We start from the raw sequence: 19,804 nt of genomic DNA on the forward strand, positions 1-19,804 counted from the left end.
TGCTTCTTACAGTTGCACCAAAGTGCCTGTTTTCTTTATGCGTTCCTTTATTCTTAACTGCTGTTTCTGAGGTTTAGAAGTCACTGATCTAAACTGGATTAATTTGATTGTGTTATTGCAGAAACATTGTATACGAAGTGGACTTATTAAAATCAGCCAAACAAAGTATGCCTGTTCCTGCCGTTATATAAGAATGGCCCATATGGTGGATTGCCTTCTGTGAGTATGTTTGAACTGAAATATGTAAACTTCTATGTGCATTCTAAAATATAGGGGGGAAGAGAAGCATATTTTGTATTCACTTTTGCTTTAGATTTTCCATATCTAATACAATAACAAGTAGATTTTTAAACTAGAACAGGGTTCAGTCAGGTCGGGTGGTCCTGGACACATCACCATGTGTGTCTGATCCACTAAGTGTTTGGATGTGATGGTTATTAATTGTCTACTTCACGCTTTTAAAGTTCCCTGCCAGGGAACTGCACTGTATCAGTTTGGGAAGGACTCATGGGAGCTACTAGTTTGGTTCTTAATAACAGGAAGTTCGAAGTGAGAAAATTTTTATTTTAAGATGTGTTTTGTGATATGAACTTGTGCTTCAAATTATGAAATGTATTTAGACTACTCAGTGTCTTATTGAGCTTGAGTCTGGGGAATGGCTTGAAGAGGGTGAACTTATGTAGATCTCAGCTGATGTTTGCTGATTAGAATAGGACGTATATTGGTTTCCAGGTAAATTTCGGTTTCTGTTTGGCCTTTACATAGCCTGAGCCATGAATCCATTTGAAGTATCCCTGGGAAGTGATAGATTTCAGAGTTCATTAGCAGGCTGTGTGTTGTTTGGTAGAAACCCTGTTCTGGGCTTTAAGTATTGAGGCAGTGGCTCCTACTCTCCCCTCTCCAAAGAAGAGAGAACATGAAATCCCTGTGGAATATATAAACCTGATCAATGAAGCAAGAGAGATTCCTTCTTTCCTATGGCTTCAGATATGTTTGGGGGAAAGTGTTCACCCCCATCAAAATCTAGCCAGAGAAAGAGGAGAAACCAGATAAATCAAAGCATTAATACTTCCCACCCAAAACCAGAACAGAATTTTCCTTCCCCCTTCATTCCTCCTTTGAAGAAGTTATTTAGGGCGGAGTCAGAAACACCTAGAGATGGGAAGAGGCTCACTCAGCTATCCCTCATATTATATAGGGTTCTAGAGCCCAAAGATTCCGTCTTCATTTCCTCTCTGATCAAGGCCACAGTGACATTGCTGATAAAGAACATGGTACAGTAAAAGCTGTGTTTTCCAGGACTTTATAAACCGGAAAACTCTAGAAACCGGCATTTTGTGGTGCCAGAGCCAGGTGGTGCTCACCTTGGTGGCTCCCTACAAGCAGTGACATGTTTCTGCTGCTCCTAGGTGGAGGTGTGGCTAGGTGACTCTGCACTCTGCCTCTGCCCACAGGTGCCACCCCTGCAGCTCCCATTGGCCGCAGTCAATGGCTATAGTGATCAAAACCACTTAACTCTTGTATATTTTTCATTCATAGATCTCAAAGCACTTTATAGAAGAGATTAATATAATTATCCCCATTTACAGATGGGAAAACTGGCACAGAAAGGTGAAGTGACTTGCCTAACATCACCCAGCTGGCTAGTGACAGAACCAAGAATAGAATCCAGGTCTTCTGAGTCCCAATCCAGTGCTCTAACTACTAAGCCACACTGCCTCCCTTAAGACTGGTTGTTTGTCATGGATAAAAAGATGATCATGGATTCCATTCAAGAATCCTATGGAATTTTGTTTTTTCTTTCCCCGTAAACATCATTAATTCCATCCCTCTCTCCTTCACATCCATTCAGTCATTCACTCTGAGTTGGCTGGCTCAGTCATCAAGCCAGCCAGCCCCAAGCAGTCCTAAGCACCTCCGTATTTGTGCTACTCACTACTCTTGTTGGCTTTGCTGTATTGAATTTTGCTTTTTAGATTAGGATGAGAAAAGAAAGGAAATTATGTGCTGGCAATAATATTTGTTGTAGTCTTTCCTCTTCTTTCATGCTACTCATCTGTCCATCCCGCCTAAATAATCTATATTTTTCTATACATATCTCTAATACTGCTGCATTTTTAGTCTGTTTTATGAACGGGTTGGAGCCTGGCTAGATCTGTCTCTTGTGGTTGTGTTTTTTCCTCCTGCTTCTTGGTAATATAATATCGATCTCTAAATGCAGTGCTTTTCATCATTAGATCTCAAAGTGATTTACAAAAGAGAACAGTATCGTAATCCCTATTTTACAAATGGGGAAACTGAGGTGAGAGTTAGGAGGCTTGTCCAGGTCACCCAGCAGATGAGTAACAGAACAGGGCATTCAACCCAGCTTTTCTGAGTCCTAGTCCAGTGCTCTATCCATTAAGCAATGCTGCCTCTTTGATAGCTGGGGCTTTACATCTCTATAGAATTGTTTTCTCTGAGATAGGAGAAGGTGGCCTCAGATTAACACAATTACTAGTGCAGAATTTTCCCCTTTTGTGAGTAAACTCTCTCTACAATATTTTATTGTTTTCCATTAAGATACTGTACTTGTAAATGGAATAATGTTCTCATTGAAGTTAACAGTTTCTCCCATATTATTTAACACTTTACTTTTATGTCATGTAGATATGCATCCTGTCCTCTTCCAGGCATTGACTAACTTAATTCACTGATTGAATCGTAAAGATTCAACGTTATCCATGACGTTACTGTATATTCCTTGCTTATTGTAGTCTAGCACACAGTGTCTAATGAGTGTTTTCCTCTTTTATGAGAAACAGTGCATTAAAAATCATTAGACAGTTGTATTTCATTAGCTGCACGTTAATCAGTACTAATGCTGGCTAGGCCATTTGCACTGCTTGAATAAAGATTGTGTCAACATTTCCATTATAGCCTCTGTTTTCAGGGAGTTTAGTCAGTCATGTGTTCCTACCTGAAACTTGTTATGTGAGGCATTCTAAAAAGATCTGCACTGTGATGCTTAACTTCAGGCTCATTCTTCCAACTCTGGTGACTTCACAAGGCTGTTCTCAGCACAATGAGTCTTTTTCTTATCAACACAGTGGAAGGTGGGGAAAGATGACATACAAAGTGTTAGAATAATAAAATAAAGATGAATGTTTTGAAATAGCATGATATACCACATTTACACACACAGATGTTTATCAGTGAATCTTCTCTTCCATTTCTAGCCCAAATGTACAGGCTGAGAAATCCATCCAGAACTCATCTCCACAAGAAGAAGAAGAAAAGGGAGAAAAATTGAAAGAAGATGGGGGTAAAAAGAAAAAAAAAGGGAAAGTAGAAAGCAAAAAGCATCCCAGGGAGAAGACTTCAGACTCTGATGATCTTCTGTTTATCTCCAGGAGGGAAATGAAAAACAAAGAAAGGAATTCACTGCCTAGTGACAAAGAGGAAACTGAAGGTAAAGAAGTGGGGAACAAATTATTTGGTCAAGTCATAAAATCATAAAGATTAGAGATGGAACTGACCTTTTGGGTCATTTAGTCCATTCCCCTGCCACTACAGAAAGGTCCCTGCAGTATATTTTCTGGAGGTTTGTCCAGTCTAGTTTCAAATGTTTCAAAGGATGAAGTTTCCACCATTTTCATTGGGAGACTATTCCACAGACTAGCTAATCTCAGCATCAGGATGAGATTGCTTTCTTGATTTTTGTCTATTTATACTAGTTACGTCCCTTGGTGTCAGCCTTAAGCAACTTTCTCTACATCCTGGCTATTTACCTAGACCCTCCAGATATTTTTTATGTTTACTCCTCAGACATCAAGTCAAGCTATTTGTATGTTGCTCTTTTGATCTTTCCTCATAAATCAGTACTCATCTTTTGTTGCTCTTGTATCAATTCCATCCAGTTTGTCTACATCTGTCTGGTCCTGTAGTAGCATTATTCTGCAGTACTGCCCAGATTTCTGACCATCCTTGCAGCAGCACAGCTTCCTCAGAAGCCATATCATGACTGGCTCCCTGCCGGAAGATGTCTCTGAACTCCCCAGTATTGCAATGTGCAGAGGGTGAATGAACATGAGATCCCATTAGCCTCTTCTGTTACTAATTCCCTGCAGGTTGAAGGAAGGATGAATCTGAGGAGAGTGGCTGTCACCTTGGCCCATCCCGGCCATGCCTTACCCAGATCTGCAGAGCCTTGGCCATCTGAGTCCCACAAAGAAGATTCTTCTAGGTAGCATGAAGTGGAACATGCTGCAGAGTCCCCTTTTTATGGCACCATTGGCTTTACCATTTTTTTTTGCATACCCCTTTGTGTCTCAGAATGGATGGAAGTGTAGGAGAACCTCTGATATTCATACAGTTAATAAAGATTTTATATAAAACTGGTCCATACACTGTTCCCTACAGGATTTCTTTGAATGCATTCTCACAGCTTGACACATTGTTGAGTATAGTTACTCTTCGTTTGCAGGTGTTCAGTCAGTTTTCAGTGTATATGATAGTGCTTATCATAGCTAAGAAAATTTGAATTAATTTTGCAAATGAAAATTTGGGAACCAGTGTCAATATGTTACTAAACGCCAGACATACTGCATGTAGTTTATTCCATATATCCACTATTTATTTTAGTGCTATTTAAAAAATAATAATAATAAAACCCCCAAGTTTCCCTGGTATCATTTTTGTCTCATGGGCCAGATCCTCATCTGGTGTAATCTGGCAGTTTACAGTAGTTAACAGTCTGGTGCTAAATGTGCTGCTTATTGAGATCCCATCTTTGCAACCCTTACTCATACTAATACGCACTTAGACAAATGCTTCTGTTTAAACCAATGGGATCACTTGCATGAGTAAGTGCTCATCCGCATGAGTGAGCATTGCAGAGCTGCGTCCTATGAATGTGGTGTTCCATTAATCTCTAGAGACTAGATTTTAAAGGCCTAAGATCCTGTTGATTTCCTAGGCACCTACGGGGATTTTTAAAAGTGCTTATCTGCATCTTTAGGTGCCTATATACCTTTGAAAATCTGTCCCTAGATATTTACATTTTTTCCTAACCCTTTCATTCTGGAATTGCTTGCTACCTCATGAAGAATGGATCATGTGTGTCTGTTATGTGTTAGGGGGTTAATATTAGTTCATTATTTTACTAAAGATTGAAGTTAGATTTACCTAATACTAGTTCCCAGGATTACTCTGCTTTCCTTTTTTAAAGTTCAGTACCACATTTGCTTTATTAGTTAGGCACCCAATCTGCTTAGGTACTTTTGAACATCCCACTAGATGCCTATCTATATCTTTAGACACTTAAATGCCTATTAAAATCTGTCCCTTAGCACCTTAAGATGATGATCTTTAGACACCCAAAAGCCTTTTATTTATATGTTCAAACTTTCCAAGTGTGCTGTTCATTGCTGTTTGCCATTATTTTTCAAAGTCTTTAGTACTTCTTAATTGTTCTTGTTAAAGGCTTATTTAAAAAGGAGTTCACCATCTCAGCAATTCAAAAGAAATTTTTTGAATAGTTGTAAATTCCATTAATAGTTAAAAACAAACTAATAATTTATAATAGCCTGAATACATCCTACAGTAACGAGGTTACATTTATTGCTTGATTGCTTGATTTCTGAAGGCAGTCTATTGAATTGGGCATTGGTTTATTTAAAAGGTTTATAATCCTCCCACATAGTTTCTAATACCTGAGTAATTTTAATGTCTTTTCATTTGTATGAAAACAAATTACTCAATACTCCTGATTGTTTGCCTGTAGTACAAGAACTTCTTGTTCATAATTGTGTGACATATTTTCTCTAGCCCATTCACACTAGTGTAATATGGGAGAAATACTTGGTACCATGAAAAAGTGCCTCCTTTTTAAAAACCAGGCTAGCCTCATCATCATTGGCGATCCCTCGATTCAAGGATGATCTCTACTGTGGATTTACATCTGGGTCTTGAGATGACTCAGGAGTCCCATCCTGGAACCACAGACCCGCCCGCGGTAGGTGTAGATGTTTCCTGGTCCATCAGCTGCCTGCTGGGAGAAAGTTCTTTCTTTTTCCTTCCTCCTCTTTCGCTTTTCAGCTTCAAGGGCAAGGCGCTTCTCAAAGCGGGCCACTGCCTGATGCCTCCTGTGGCTCCATTGGGGTCAGTTAGTGCTTGTGCCTCCCAATTTGAGATGTTCACATCAGTTTTCTTGAGATACACTTTCAGTGTCTTTGTAGCTAGTCTACCCAGTCCTCAAATGTCTGGCTTTGGTTGATCACTCATAGAGCCAGAATGTGCAACCCTTGCTTGTGTTGGTGTACACTTGCTCACATAAGTAGTCCCATAGATTTCATACGTACATTTCAACATTTCATAGATTTCAGTGGGATTACTAGAGGGAGTAGGAGCTCCCTAGCATGAATAAGAGTTGTACAATACAGTACAAACCTAGCTAGCAAGGTAAATTTATTCAACTGGAAAAATCTACTTGATGAAGCCTAATATATTCACTGCTTTTGGGTACTGTGTGAATGTACTAAAGCAAACTTGTTAGAACATTTTGAAATGTCTACAAGCCAGCATATTTTCAGCTAAAATATTCTTGACTGTTACCTGATTGCATGTAATCAGTGGCCCAGGCCTTTCCTTACTCACGAAAAACATCCATTGACTTGAATGAATATGGACTCCATGACTGGGTTTTGTGATGGGGCATCTGCCCCACACTGGCCCATAAGGGGTTAATAGAACCCTAGGGAGGCTGTACAGCAGGCAGCCAATTAGAGAGGGTCCTAGAGAGGCTGCGCAGGAGACAGCCAATTAGAGAGGGGATGTGAGGAGCAGCCAGTCGGGGCCTGGTAGACCCGAAATAGAAGAGCTGCAGGGCAGAGCAAGGTCATTAGCTGCCTGGAACTCGAGGAGGAAAATTCAGGCTCCTAGCAGGAGGAAGGAGTGCCAGCACCTGAACAGAGCAGAGCTGCTACCAATGACTGGGGGACGGGGAAGCAAAAGATGGCTCCTTGTTGGCTGCAGGGATTTGCAGGCTGGGGTCCTGAGGCAAGAGAGAAGAGGGTACTGAGGGCCATGGAGAAGTGACCCAGGGAAGTGAACTGAGGAGTTGGAGGGGATGTAGAAAGTGGCAGCCATCTACAGGGTCCCTGGGCCGGGACCCAGAGTAGTTGGCGAGCCTGGGTCTCCACCTGCCCCCTGCCTGCCGCTGAGGAAGTGGCCAGACAACTGGCTGCAGTTGCCATTGAGGGAAGTGGTTGGACAGTGGACTGCAGTTCCCCCAGAAGGGGAGATAACAGAGTGTGATGTGGCCGCAGGGCTGTGTCCTGCAGAAGATGCCGTGGTCCTTTGAACGACACCGTTCCAGGAGCAGAAGTGAGGGTGGGTGAGAGAGCACCAGAAGAGGGCGCACTGGCTAGCAGAACTAATCCCTGGGACAGCCAGCAGGAGCACCACAGTGGTGAGTGAACCCTATCACTGGGGCCCTACCAAATTCACAGTCCAATTTGATCAATTTCACGGTCATGGGATTTTTAAATAATAAATTTCATGATTTCAGCTATTTAAATCTGAAATTTCAGAGTGTTGTAATTTTAGGGGTCCTGACCCAAAAAGGAATTTTTTGGGGAAGGTTGGAAAGTTATTGTGTGCGTGGGGGGTTGCAGTACTGCTACCCTTACTTCTGTGCTGCTGGTGGTGTCCTGCCTTCAGAGCTGGACAGCCAGAAAGTGGCAGCTGTTGGCTGGGATCCCAGTTCTGAAGGCAGAGCCACCGCAACCAGCAGTGCAGAAGTAAAGATGGTATGGTATGGTATTGTATTGTCACCCTTACTTCTGCGCTGCTGCCTGCAGGGCTGGGCCCTCCATCAGCAGCCGCCATTCTCCAGCTGTCCAGTTCTGAAGGCAGCAGTGCAGAAGAAAGGATGACATGGTATAGTATTGCCACCCTTACTTCTGCGCTGCTGCTAGCAGGGTGCTGCCTTCAGAGCTGTTCAAGAGGGAAACTGTGACAACTGGCAAACTAGTGGATGGACTTGCTTCCCCCCATTAGCTATTTATATTTCCACGGACACGCTCATTTCCATTTCTTATTTCCCATAGCTCATTTAGCATTTGGATAATGTCATTGTAATAAAGCAGAGTGCTCCCATTTGTTGGTCATGGCTTGTTTAATTAGCCATTGATGTCAGTTCATCTCAGCTTGAATCTATCATTTAGTGCAGCTGTGTATAGTAAAGGACTATTGAGAGGCCTCTGGATTGAGATTTTGTTTATAGGCTAATGCCTCAAAAATATTCTCACTCCTGTCATGGCACTTTATTCACCTGAAAAAGAAATGTGTTAAACCAGTAGTCAGCTGTTTTGCCATAGAGAGGGGAAAAGGCAGATGTGCCATGGAACAAAGTGTAGATCAGTTGATATAGTAATGTGATTTTTATCCAGTCTCATTTCTGTCCAGATTCAGGTAGCAAGAGACAAATGGCTTATTTATAACTTTTTCAGAAGGTTTCTGGAAACTGTATGCACTGAGTAAAGAAAATAATATGATATCTGTGAATAATACATAGTAGGGAATATAGATTTGACAGCATGTCTTCAATTTTTTCAAGATAACAGCAAGCTTGCTGGGGCTTTCACTATTTTATCAACAAACTTTGTTCAATAAACTGCACTATATGATCAGATGCCTTCAACTTTCCAGGGTATAGTTATTTCTCTCACTTGACTAATATTTTCATAGCAACACATGGTGGAGCTTCAGATTCCTGACTCTTAGCTTACAATTTCACAAGAAGAGTCAAAATGGCCATTTTGTGTATCTAGGTGGTGACCTGATATGTATATTGGCATGGTTTTCGGAAGTGCTGAGCTCCCTCAGTTTTGGTTCCAGTGACTTCAGTGGGAGCTACAGAAGCTCAGCACTTTTGAAAATAGGACCATGTATATCATATATTCTCCTCTTCGCCATGAACTCAGTCTGCATGTTGACAGTACCAACTTTATAGCGGCGCCATGGCACTGGGCCCATGCTCAAAAGCGGCCGCAGCGTGGCCCACTCCACTTACACTGCGCACCAAGCTGCTAACACCTCTCGGCCATTCAGCCAGCCCAGGGTTTCTTTCCACCCCCTACCCCTGCCTGTTGGCTCCTCCACACCCTGTGTCCCCTCCCTTCACCCGGGGGCAGAGAGGAGTCCTCAGCTGCTGCCGATCCAATGACTGTCTGCTTTGGGCCTTCTGGGGCCTGCTTCTTCCTGCCGCTCTGCAGAAGCAGCAGGATGGGAAAGTCGGCGGCTCCCACGTGCCCCCCCTACCCCCACTCCTCTGCAAGGAAACACCAACTCCACTGCAGGTAACAGCACCAGGCAGGCAGGGCTGGGTGGGGGAGATCTGTGTGTGTTGGGGTGCTAGGGAGTGGCAGTACTATGTGGGCTGTTGGGCAGTTGTGGAACTTTGGGCAGGGGGGCACTGGGTAGGGGTGGTGGTGTGCAGGGTGTTGTGCATTTGTGGTGGTGGGGTTTCTGGGGGGCTGGCACTGGGCATAGCGGGTCCAGGGAGGTGCTGGATATAGGGAGTCAGGGAGGGGGGTTGGGCAGGGGGGCTGTGTGGTGTGGCATGGGCCCACCCCCGAGGGGAAGTTGGCATGCTGGCAGCTCAGGGCCGGGCAGGCCTGTGTCTTCTGGTTTGTAAATAGTGCCTCGCACTGGGCTCACCTCTGCCATGCAATGCCCCATTGCCCTGGGCTGGCCCCTAGCTCTGGGGACCCATCTCCCCATGCCATGCCCCCATAGAGGCCCCAAATGTGTGACACTGAGTCCTCGAAAGGTTAATCTGGCCCTGCATGTTGATGTCCTCTCTCTCCCTCCCATGGAACTCCCTCTCCTAAGCTACTATGCTTTCTCTTTTCCATTTTTACCTTCATATTTTTTTAGCCTACAATTAATCCTAATCCACAGTTGCTTTTTCCTTTCTTTCCCCATTAGTGCCTTTGTCCACATCCTATATTCACCCATCACTTAAATTTGTTGGCAAGTATACTAGCAAGTTGAGGTGCTCAGAAACTTTAGAGATGGGCATCATTATTTAGATTGTAAGCTGTTTGGGGCAAGGACTGTCTATTACTCCGTATTTGTAAAGAGCTTATTCATAGATTCATAGATTCTAGCACTGGAAGGGACCTCGAGAAGTCATCGAGTCCAGTCCTCTGCCCTCATGGCAGGACCAAATACTGTCTAGACCATCCCTAATAGACATTTATCTAACCTACTCGTAAATATCTCCAGAGATGGAGATTCCACAACCTCCCTAGGCAATTTATTCCAGTGTTTAACCACCCTGACAGTTAGGAACTTTTTCCTAATGTCCAACCTAAACTTCCCTTGCTGCAGTTTAAGCCCATTGCTTCTTGTTCTATCCTTGGAAGCTAAGGTGAATAAGTTTTCTCCCTCCTCCTGATGACACCCTTTTGGATACCTGAAAACTGCTATCATGTCCCCTCTCAGTCTTCTCTTTTCCAAACTAAACAAACCCAATTCCTTCAGCCTTCCTTCGTAGGTCATGTTCTCAAGACCTTTAATCATTCTTGTTGCTCTTCTCTGGACCCTCTCCAGTTTCTCCACATCTTTCTTGAAATGCAGTGCCCAGAACTGGATACAATACTCCAGTTGAGGCCTAACCAGCACAGAGTAAAGTGGAAGAATGACTTCTCGTGTCTTGCTCACACACACCTTTTAATGCATCCCAGAATCACGTTTGCTTTTTTTGCAACAGCATCACACTATTGGCTCATATTTAGCTTGTGGTCCACTATAATCCCTAGATCCCTTTCTGCCGTACTCCTTCCTAGACAGTCTCTTCCCATTTTGTATGTGTGAAACTGATTGTTTCTTCCTAAGTGGAGCACTTTGCATTTGTCTTTATTAAACTTCATCCGGTTTACCTCAGACCATTTCTCCAATTTGTCCAGATCATTTTGAATTATGATCCTGTCTTCCAAAGCAGTTGCAATCACTCCCATTTTGGTATTATCTGCAAACTTAGTAAGCGTGCTTTCTATGCCAACATCTAAGTCATTGATGACTTAGCATAGTGGAGTCCCATTTTTGGTTGGCCATTAGGCACTATTTTAATAGAAGTCACTAATAATATAAAAAAAATATTTTATTTTATTTTATTTTATTCTTCTCTGTATTCCTTATGACTTTCTATTTTGCCTCACTAAGAAGCTTCTGTATCCAACTCCAAATAATATATCTATGGTGTGTCTCACTATGAAGTATTTTGTGATACTTTTGAAGAATGCTGTTGTAGCTCAAAATAAATTTGTATACAGAGAAATGTACTTGTGGAAACCCTCCTACAGAGGATAACATGCTTTATGGAGAAAGTAAACTATAAGCTACTAGGAAAAGGAAGGTTTTTATAGGGAGATTTACAGAGATGGAGTGTCTACAGGTCTCATCCACTTCCTACTGAAATAAATTGGAGTCTTCCATTGGCTTTACTGGGACATGCAATGGGTCCTCTGTAGGTTGTGAAAGGAGAAGAAATTTATATCTTCACAATCACTCAGTGCCACTGATGGGTATGCATGAAGGATATGAATAAAGTTATTAAAATGTATTCTAAAAATCTAGAAAATATACCAAAGTGTGTGGTGATGTTTCCATGGCAATTCAAAATAAGTAACCATTTTTAAGAAGCAGGTGCTTGCTGCCTGGTGACTGAGGTTGTTTGCATGTAAATGTGTGCAGAAGTGCACACAAGAAGTAATTTTCTGTGGAACTGAGTGCCGTTACCTGTGGGGGGGGGAGGGATTTGCACATTTGATTTGCCCTATGAATGTTCCATGCCTTGGAGCAGTTGGTGTTTTCTTTTCTTTTCCCTCTTTCTTCCACTTATTACTCTGTATCTCTTTTTCTTGTCAAGCTTAGAGCTCTTCCTTCTTATACACCTAAATTTCCTTCTTTAAATGTCTCCTTAAAACAGCTTTCTTTCAGCTGGTATTCCACCACTCCAGCACCTGGCTGGTATGACTGTTTTAAAACCCACTTTCTCTGCTCAAGAAAAAGCAAAACAATATATGCAATCTATTTTGAGCTGGAAAATAGTATTCTGACTGTTTTGGTTCACCCTTTTTCCTCACCATCAATTCATTGTGTTAATGGTCTAATTTATACTGTGAGCAGAGACAGCAGAGACCTTGGTATTTTATATAGCTTTAAAACACCAGGGCTTCATAAATAATTATTTATCCTTAAGATCACACTCCTATTAATAGCGAACCTATTAAGATGCATATGTGGGAAATGATAATACATTAAGAGAAAGTTTTAGGTTAATACATTAAGGGAATTATGATTAGACCTCTGAGGGTACTGAAAGCAGTGAAGACTCCCCTTTACACTGGAGTTTTGCACTATCACTTCCCTGGAGTCAATGGGCCCACCTGATTCTTGCAGAACATGTTGCATGATATGAGTTATAAGGTTTTTTGCTTATGATTTTATCTATTCTTCAAATATTCCTAATAGGTATAAAATAAATGTTTGTTTCACTGAATAATATGTATGCTCTCCCAGTCGCTCCTCTACTCACTGCATTTCATCAACTTCATCGAGATCAGAATCTTGGCTGTCTCCTGAACACTTCAACTCACAGGTTACCAAAGCATCTTCATTGCTCTTGCTCTGTCACTACAGATCAACAGAGCCAGCCAGCACCTGCGAGCATCAACAACAATAACTTTATTGCAGCCTACCAGAGAGAGCACGTCATGGGTCCTGGCAGCTTGCTCGGATCAGTCTTGGCCTTTTCAGGGACTCGTTGTTGAACTGCTGGACTGAGTATGGACACCACCAGGGGTGCTCTGCAGGCAGAAAACCAGAAACTGAGGGACCAAATATGACAGCTGCAGATGGGAAATCATTCCTTGCAGGAGCAAGCTACAGCATTCTGAGCAGCTGCGAGTGACCACTCAGCTTCTCTTATATTGGCTCAAGTGTCTGGCTCCAGAGTTCCTTTGCCAGAGAGATATGTTGGTACCTGCAGTAAGTTTCATGGGTTCGTTACTCAGTGCAGACTCCATTTATGCTCCAGCCCCAGGAGTATATCAGAGACTAAGTTAAGGTGGGGCTAGTACTGGGCCTGCTTAATGGGGAGGCCCTGGCATGGGTCTCTCCCTTTTTGGAACAGAATCAGTTCTGACCAACTGGGACTCATTCTTATGTAACTCTTCTGCCAGGTGGAGCCGGCAGCAACCAATGCTGGGTTCAATATCTAGGGGTTCCTTTTCAACAATACAACACAGAACTGGCTCAAGCCCTCACCCAGTGACCTGTGAAAATTACACACCACCCCGGGCACCTTTGAGAGGCAATACTTCCCCTCTCACAAGCACAGAGTCTGAGTGTAGAAAAGAAACTTTTAATGAAAGGAGGGAAGTCACCAACATTAATTAGGGAAAATGCCACAAGCAGGATTCATAATCATAAAACTGTGAGCAGAACACCCAACCCAGCGTGTGTGGGACAGAGTCATCTGCCTCATGTTCTTGAGTTCTACAACCAGCAGTTCCTTTTCTGTGCCCCTCTCTGCTCTCTCACCATGCCCCACTCTCAGTGCTTGTCCTGCGTCCGTGAGGACCCAGGGTTCAGAGGCACACCTGTGTGAGTTCGCCTCTGACCTGGGGAAGAAGGCACCTTGCTTGCTCTGCCATCTGAGCACTTGCTCTGGCGGGCCATCCCGCCAGTCAGGGTTTCTCTCTACAGGCTTTTCTTTTCTGACCTTTGCAATGGAGAAATATCCAAGTTTTCTTCTGGTCCATTCCAAAGATGTTTAAACAATTCTTCCAATGTATTTGCTTAAAAAGCACAGCTTCAAAGTAAATAGTGGATTTATTACACTTATTTCCATTCATGTCTCCTAAGCTAACCCTTTAGAAAACACTAGTTTTTAATTAAGAATTCAGCAGCACTGGAAGTACAATCACACTCTGTCTGCACTGGAGGTTAATGATACTATCTTGCCTTAAGAAGTCGGGGGTTTACACTGTGTATTTCAAAAGTATTTTGATTAAAAGACAGTCTATAAAATATTCTCCTATCCAAAATGGAATACAGAGAACAATGAGGTAGGTATCAGGGCTGTTGATTAATCGCAGTCAACTCACATGACTGACTAAAAAAAATTAATCATGATTAATCACAGTTTTAATCACACTGTTAAACAATAGAATACTAATTGAAATTTATTATATATTTTTGGATGTTGGTCTACATTTTCAAATCCTATTGATTTCAATTACAACAGAGAATACAAAGTGTACAGTGCTCACTTTATATTTTTATTACAAATATTTGCACTGTAAAAATGATAAAAATTAGTATTTTTCAATTCATCTCATACAAGTACTGTAGTGCAATCTCTTTATCATGAAAGTGAAACTTACAAATGTAGATTTTTTTTGTTACATAACTGCACTCCAAAACAAAATAATGTAAAATTTTAGAGCCTACAAGTCCACTCAGTCTTACTTCTTATTCAGCCAATTGCTAAGACAAACAAGTTTGTTTACATTTACAGGAGATAATTCTGGCTTCTTATTTACATTGTCACCTGAAATTGAGAACAGGTGTTCGCCTGGCACTTTTGCAGCTGGCGTTGCAAGGTATTTATGTGCCAGATATGCTAAACCTTCGTATGCCCCTTCATGCTTCAGCCACCATTCCAGAGGACATGCTTCCATGCTGATGACACTCATTAAAAAAAAAATACATTAATTAAACTTTGACCGAACTCCTTGGGGGAGAATTGTATGTCTCCTGCTCTGTTTTATTCACATTCTGCCATGTATTTCATATTATAGCAATCTTGGATGATGACCTAACATGTGTTGTTCGTTTTAAGAACACTTTCACTGCAGATTTAACAAAATGTAAAGATACCAATGTGAGGTTTCTAAAGATAGCTATAGCACTCGACCCAAGGTTTAAGAATCAGAAGTGTCTTCCAAAATCTGAGCGGGACGAGGTGTGGAGCATGCTTTCAAAGTCTTAAAAGAGCAACACTCTGATACAGAAACTACAGAACCTGAACCACCAAAATAGAAAATCAACTTTCTGCTGGTGGCATCCGACTTAGATAATGAAAATGAACATGCATCGGTCCTCTCTGCTTTTGATAGTTATCAAGCAGAACCCCTCATTAGCCTGGATGCATGTCCTCTGGAATGATTGAAACATTAAGAGACATATGAATCTTTACCGCATCTGGCACGTAAGTATCTTGGAACACCAGCCATGATAGTGCCCATGAGAACGCCTGTTCTCACTTTCAGGTGACATTGTAAACAAGAAGCAGGCAGCATTAGCTCCTGTAAATGTAAACAAACTTGTTTGTCTTAGTGACTGTCTGAACAAAAAGTAGGACTGAGTGGACATTGTTCTACAATGTTTTACATTGTTCTATTTTTGAATGCAGTTATTTTTTGTACATAATTCTACATTTGTAAGTTAACTTTCATTATAAAGAGATTGAACTACAGTACTTGTATGAGGTGAATTGAAAAATACTATTTTTTGCTTTTCACAGCACAAATATTTGTAATAAAAATAAATATAACATGAGCACTGCACACTTTGTATTCTGTGTTGTAACTGAAATCAATATATTTGAAAATGTAGAAAACATCAAAAATATTTAAATAAATGGTATTCTATTATTGTTTAACAATGCGATTAGTCGCGATTATTTTTTTAATCACTTGACAGCCCTAGGTGTATTTTTTTCAGGATTCTCATTAACATTTATTAATACACTACATTTTACTATTTATTTTGGTCTGTAGCTTCAGGACTTTTGTGTGGCTTGTCCCGTTGGGAATTTCACAAATCATTGATGTAACTACATTGATCTTGGGAGAAATCTCTTACCACAAAACAATTTAATTAAATTTCTCTGATAAAACCTTGTACAAGTGTGACAAAAATCAAGAGTATTGTATACCTTTTGGCTTCAGGGGAATTGCTTCATATATTAATCAGCATATATGAAATCTGAATATGACCTAATGCCATCACTCGTGTGTGTGTGTGTCACAGATTGCCTGCCTGTATGTGCATGTGATAGGTGCAGAGTTTCCCTGTGAAAGATGCTTGTTTGAAAGGAGTTAGACGACTCTATTATAGACCCCAATCTTCATAGTTTAAGGGCCAAATTTTCAAAATGTGGTTTCTCTTTGTGTATTCACTGCATTGAACCTGCAGTCACGTCAGCCTGCAGTAGGTGGAATTTATGGGCCAGATTTGCTGGAGCTACTCAGAAAATGGATTGGCGGGATGGGGATTCTGTGGAAAACGTTGATGAAAATGAAAAAAAAATCTTTTCATCTAAATTTTGCAGGAATTTTTTTTTATTTTTTGCAGTAAAAATTCAAAACCAAAAAATTTCAGCTCAGAAATGCTACTGTGCTTCCTCAAGGGAGTTGTAGTTCAGATACCTCTTGCCCCCATGCTATTCTATAGGTGGGACTCCCTGATGGGATTACATCTCCCATGATGCACCTTCCCCTTCCCTCTTGAAGAGGGGAGGTGAAGGTGCATCATGGGAGTCCCCAGGCATAGTACATCATGAGATGTAATCCAGCTGGGAAGCTTGGTCCATAGAAGAGAATGGGAATATGAAACCAGCAGACTATAACTCCCATCATGCACACTGCAGTACCGTATCCAAAACAGTATTTTGTTTTCAGCCAAAATATTTTGGTTTTCAGGCATTCAGTTTTTTTACAAAAAGAGATGGAATTGAAACAGACACCTTTCACAGAAAAATTGTTTAACTGAAAATCCATTCCCCCTCCCACCCATGGAAAATTTTCACCAGCCCTACTCAGAACCTAGCAGCTCCCATTGCTATCAAAGAGAGAAAAGTCTTCATGGGAACTAGGGGGTGCTGGCCATATTTGAAAATTTGGCCACTACATTTAGGTGCTTAAATGGGAGCTGAGCTCTTTTTTTGAAAAGTGGGCCCCATTTTTGGGTACTAAGCATTTTTAAAAATCTGGCCCAACATATGCAATCCTACGGCATACAAAAAGTGTCTACAGATGAGTTTTGCACACACATTTTGTCGTAAATAGTTGAGTGATACTGTGTAAAATAACTGCACAAGCAAACACTTGCATATGCAAAGTTGTGTACCAACCAAAGGCTGAAGCTCCTTTGAAAACTTGGCCCAGGGAGAAACTACAATTTTCTACTGGATGTAGTCCTAATGCATGAGAAATATAAAGCAAAATGTTACCCTGCTGGAGTCTTAGAACTGGAAGTGTAATCAATGCATTTGCGGGATCATAGTTCATAAAGGACTGTTCATAGATCTTTATTGGCACTTTAGACAGAAGCTAGTTTTTAAGAATAGATTTATTGTAGAGATATGGAAAGTGATAGATGATCTTCCCTGTTTTTGTCTTAAGGGTCCACATTGTTGTTCCTTTCTGGGTCTGTAGTTTGACCCCTCAGATCACCTTTCATGGGATAATTCTACCTATTGCAACCCCTGAAGGATTTTCTGTCAATTTAGTTAAACTTTTTTGTTTCATTATTTCTCATAAAGTCTAGAAACTGTCTACATGATTTATACTGTTTTATTGTTCTGGCCAATTTAATCTGCATGTTTTAAGTTCTGAACTGGGATTCACACAGCACTGAACATGCACAGCAGGATATGTTTTCATTTGTCACCTTTCTACTGATCTATGATAAGAATGCAAGTGTTAATATGGTGCCCGGTTAGTAAGATGTTTCTCAATCTCCCTTGTGTAATTCCCTGCTGACCATCAAGATCTTACTCATTGTGTACTCTGCTGTTTCTCTCTGGTAAGAAAAGAGAATCTGAGAAAGAAGCTGTCACATTAACCTACCTGCCTGGAACATACTATAGGATTTGTCATTCTGGATCAGACCTCTGATCCTTAAGTCAGAGGTACTGCCTCTGGCAGTGGGCACTAATCATCTACTGATGCTTCAAAGGAAGGGGGAAAAAATAAGAAGATTACACCAGGCTACTTTGTAGAACCATAAAGGCATGAAAGAAAAATGCTTACCAGTAATCTGGCATTCAGATTGCAGAACTGTGATTTCAAATGCATTTTCTTTCCTTCATGCAAAAGTGGCAGCTCCATGAAAGAGGGATCTGCAGGAAATTTTGACCCAGTCCCTGAAGATATATAGAGAGTCTTTCCCTCCATACTCCATTCAGTTCCCTATCCCCAGCAAATGGCAAACTGCCACCTTGTTTGCTAAGCTCTAACTGGCTGACTATCTGTGACTGAACTCCGATTAGCTACATGGCTGACCCTTCTAATGGGAGTCACATTGCACAGAAAGTGATGTGATGTTGCTCTGAGCAGTTTAACTAAACCTGTTCTTTATGTGGACACAGGGCCACCTACAATATGCTGCCATCTGGATAATGTGACTGGATTGTCTCTGGGTGCATCAGGGCACAACTCACTCAGTTGCAGCTTTCCATTTTTAGGTCATCGTTTCTTGCGAAGTCTGAGGTAGCAGTGTGTTGGCCCTCCAGCCAAGACAATCTTCAGTCCTACCCCTTTCAGAACCTAAACCACCAAAAAAGAAAATCAACTTTCTGCTGGTGGCATCTGATTCAGATAATGAAAATGAACATGCATCAGTCCGCATTGCTTTGTACTGTTATTCAGCAGAACCCATTATCAGTATGGACGCATGTCCTCTGGAATGGTGGTTAAAGTGTGAAGGGACATATGAATTTTTAGCTCATCTGGCACGTAAATATCTTGTGACACTGGCTACAATGGTGCTATGTGAATGCCTGTTCTCACTCTAAGGTGACCCTGTAAACAGGAAGCAGGCAACATTATCTCCTGCAAATGTAAACAAACTTGTTTGTCTGAGCAATTGGCTGAACAAGAAGTAGGACTGAGTGGACTTGCAGGTTCTAAAATTTTACATTTGTTTTATTTTTGAATGCAGGATTTTTGGTACATATTTCTATATTTGTAAGTTTAATTTTCATGATAAAAAGATTGCACTACCGTACTTGTATTAAGTGAATTGAAAAATACTATTTCTTTTTTTTTTACAGTGCAAATACTTGTAATAAAAAATAAATATAAAGTATTCTCAGTTGTAATTGAAATCAATATATTTGAAAATGTAGAAAACATCCAAAAACGTTTAAATAAATGGTATTTTATTATTGTTTAACAGTGTGATTAATCATGCGATTAATCACAATTAAGTTTTTTTTAATCGCTTATCATCCCATCCAAAACATTCACAAACTTTGGCAACATTTTCTATGGTCCTGTGATAAAGTTTGTGTTCATGATTAAACATGACTCCAGATGAATGTGAGCTGTTTCAAGTTTTGTAGTGTCTAAGATGAGTAAATACTATCAGATTTCCACTTGTCAAGCTCCGCCGTGTCCCCAGACTAGATTGTTACCATATGCGCTATTTAGAGTTACTCCTGAGGAACACTTTGAAATTTCAGCTGATGCAGAAGGTGGTTGCCTGAGTACTTCTCACCAGGGGCCTTTTACCTGTGCTCCAGAGAGTGCATGGCCTCTTGGTGCAATTGCAAGTGGTGATTTTGATCTACAAAGACCTTTATGGTTTGGGTCCCTGTGTATTTTAGAGACAGTCTCTGTCCCTGTGTTCTTGCCCAGCAGTTGAGATTAACTAGGGCACTTGAGCAGTTCCCATATGTGTTTGGTGGGTTCTAGCAGAAGGATGTTCTCATTGGTGGCCTGCGGCTCCTGAACTTACGACC

The 19,804-nt window shown here is 41.2% G+C and overlaps 1 protein-coding gene across 1 annotated transcript in view; it reads left to right on the top strand.

The window, feature by feature from the left end:
- VWA3B (von Willebrand factor A domain containing 3B) overlaps nt 1–19,804 on the top strand; it is a 165,626-nt gene that overhangs the window by 136,511 nt on the left and 9,311 nt on the right. The window contains exons 27-28 of the mRNA XM_030570944.1: nt 122–219; nt 3,219–3,451. Coding sequence (XP_030426804.1) covers nt 122–219; nt 3,219–3,451 — 331 coding nt within the window. The remainder of the gene's footprint in view (nt 1–121; nt 220–3,218; nt 3,452–19,804) is intronic.

This window comes from Gopherus evgoodei, chromosome 1 (genome assembly GCF_007399415.2).
Source record: "Gopherus evgoodei ecotype Sinaloan lineage chromosome 1, rGopEvg1_v1.p, whole genome shotgun sequence".
NCBI lineage: Eukaryota > Metazoa > Chordata > Testudines > Testudinidae > Gopherus > Gopherus evgoodei.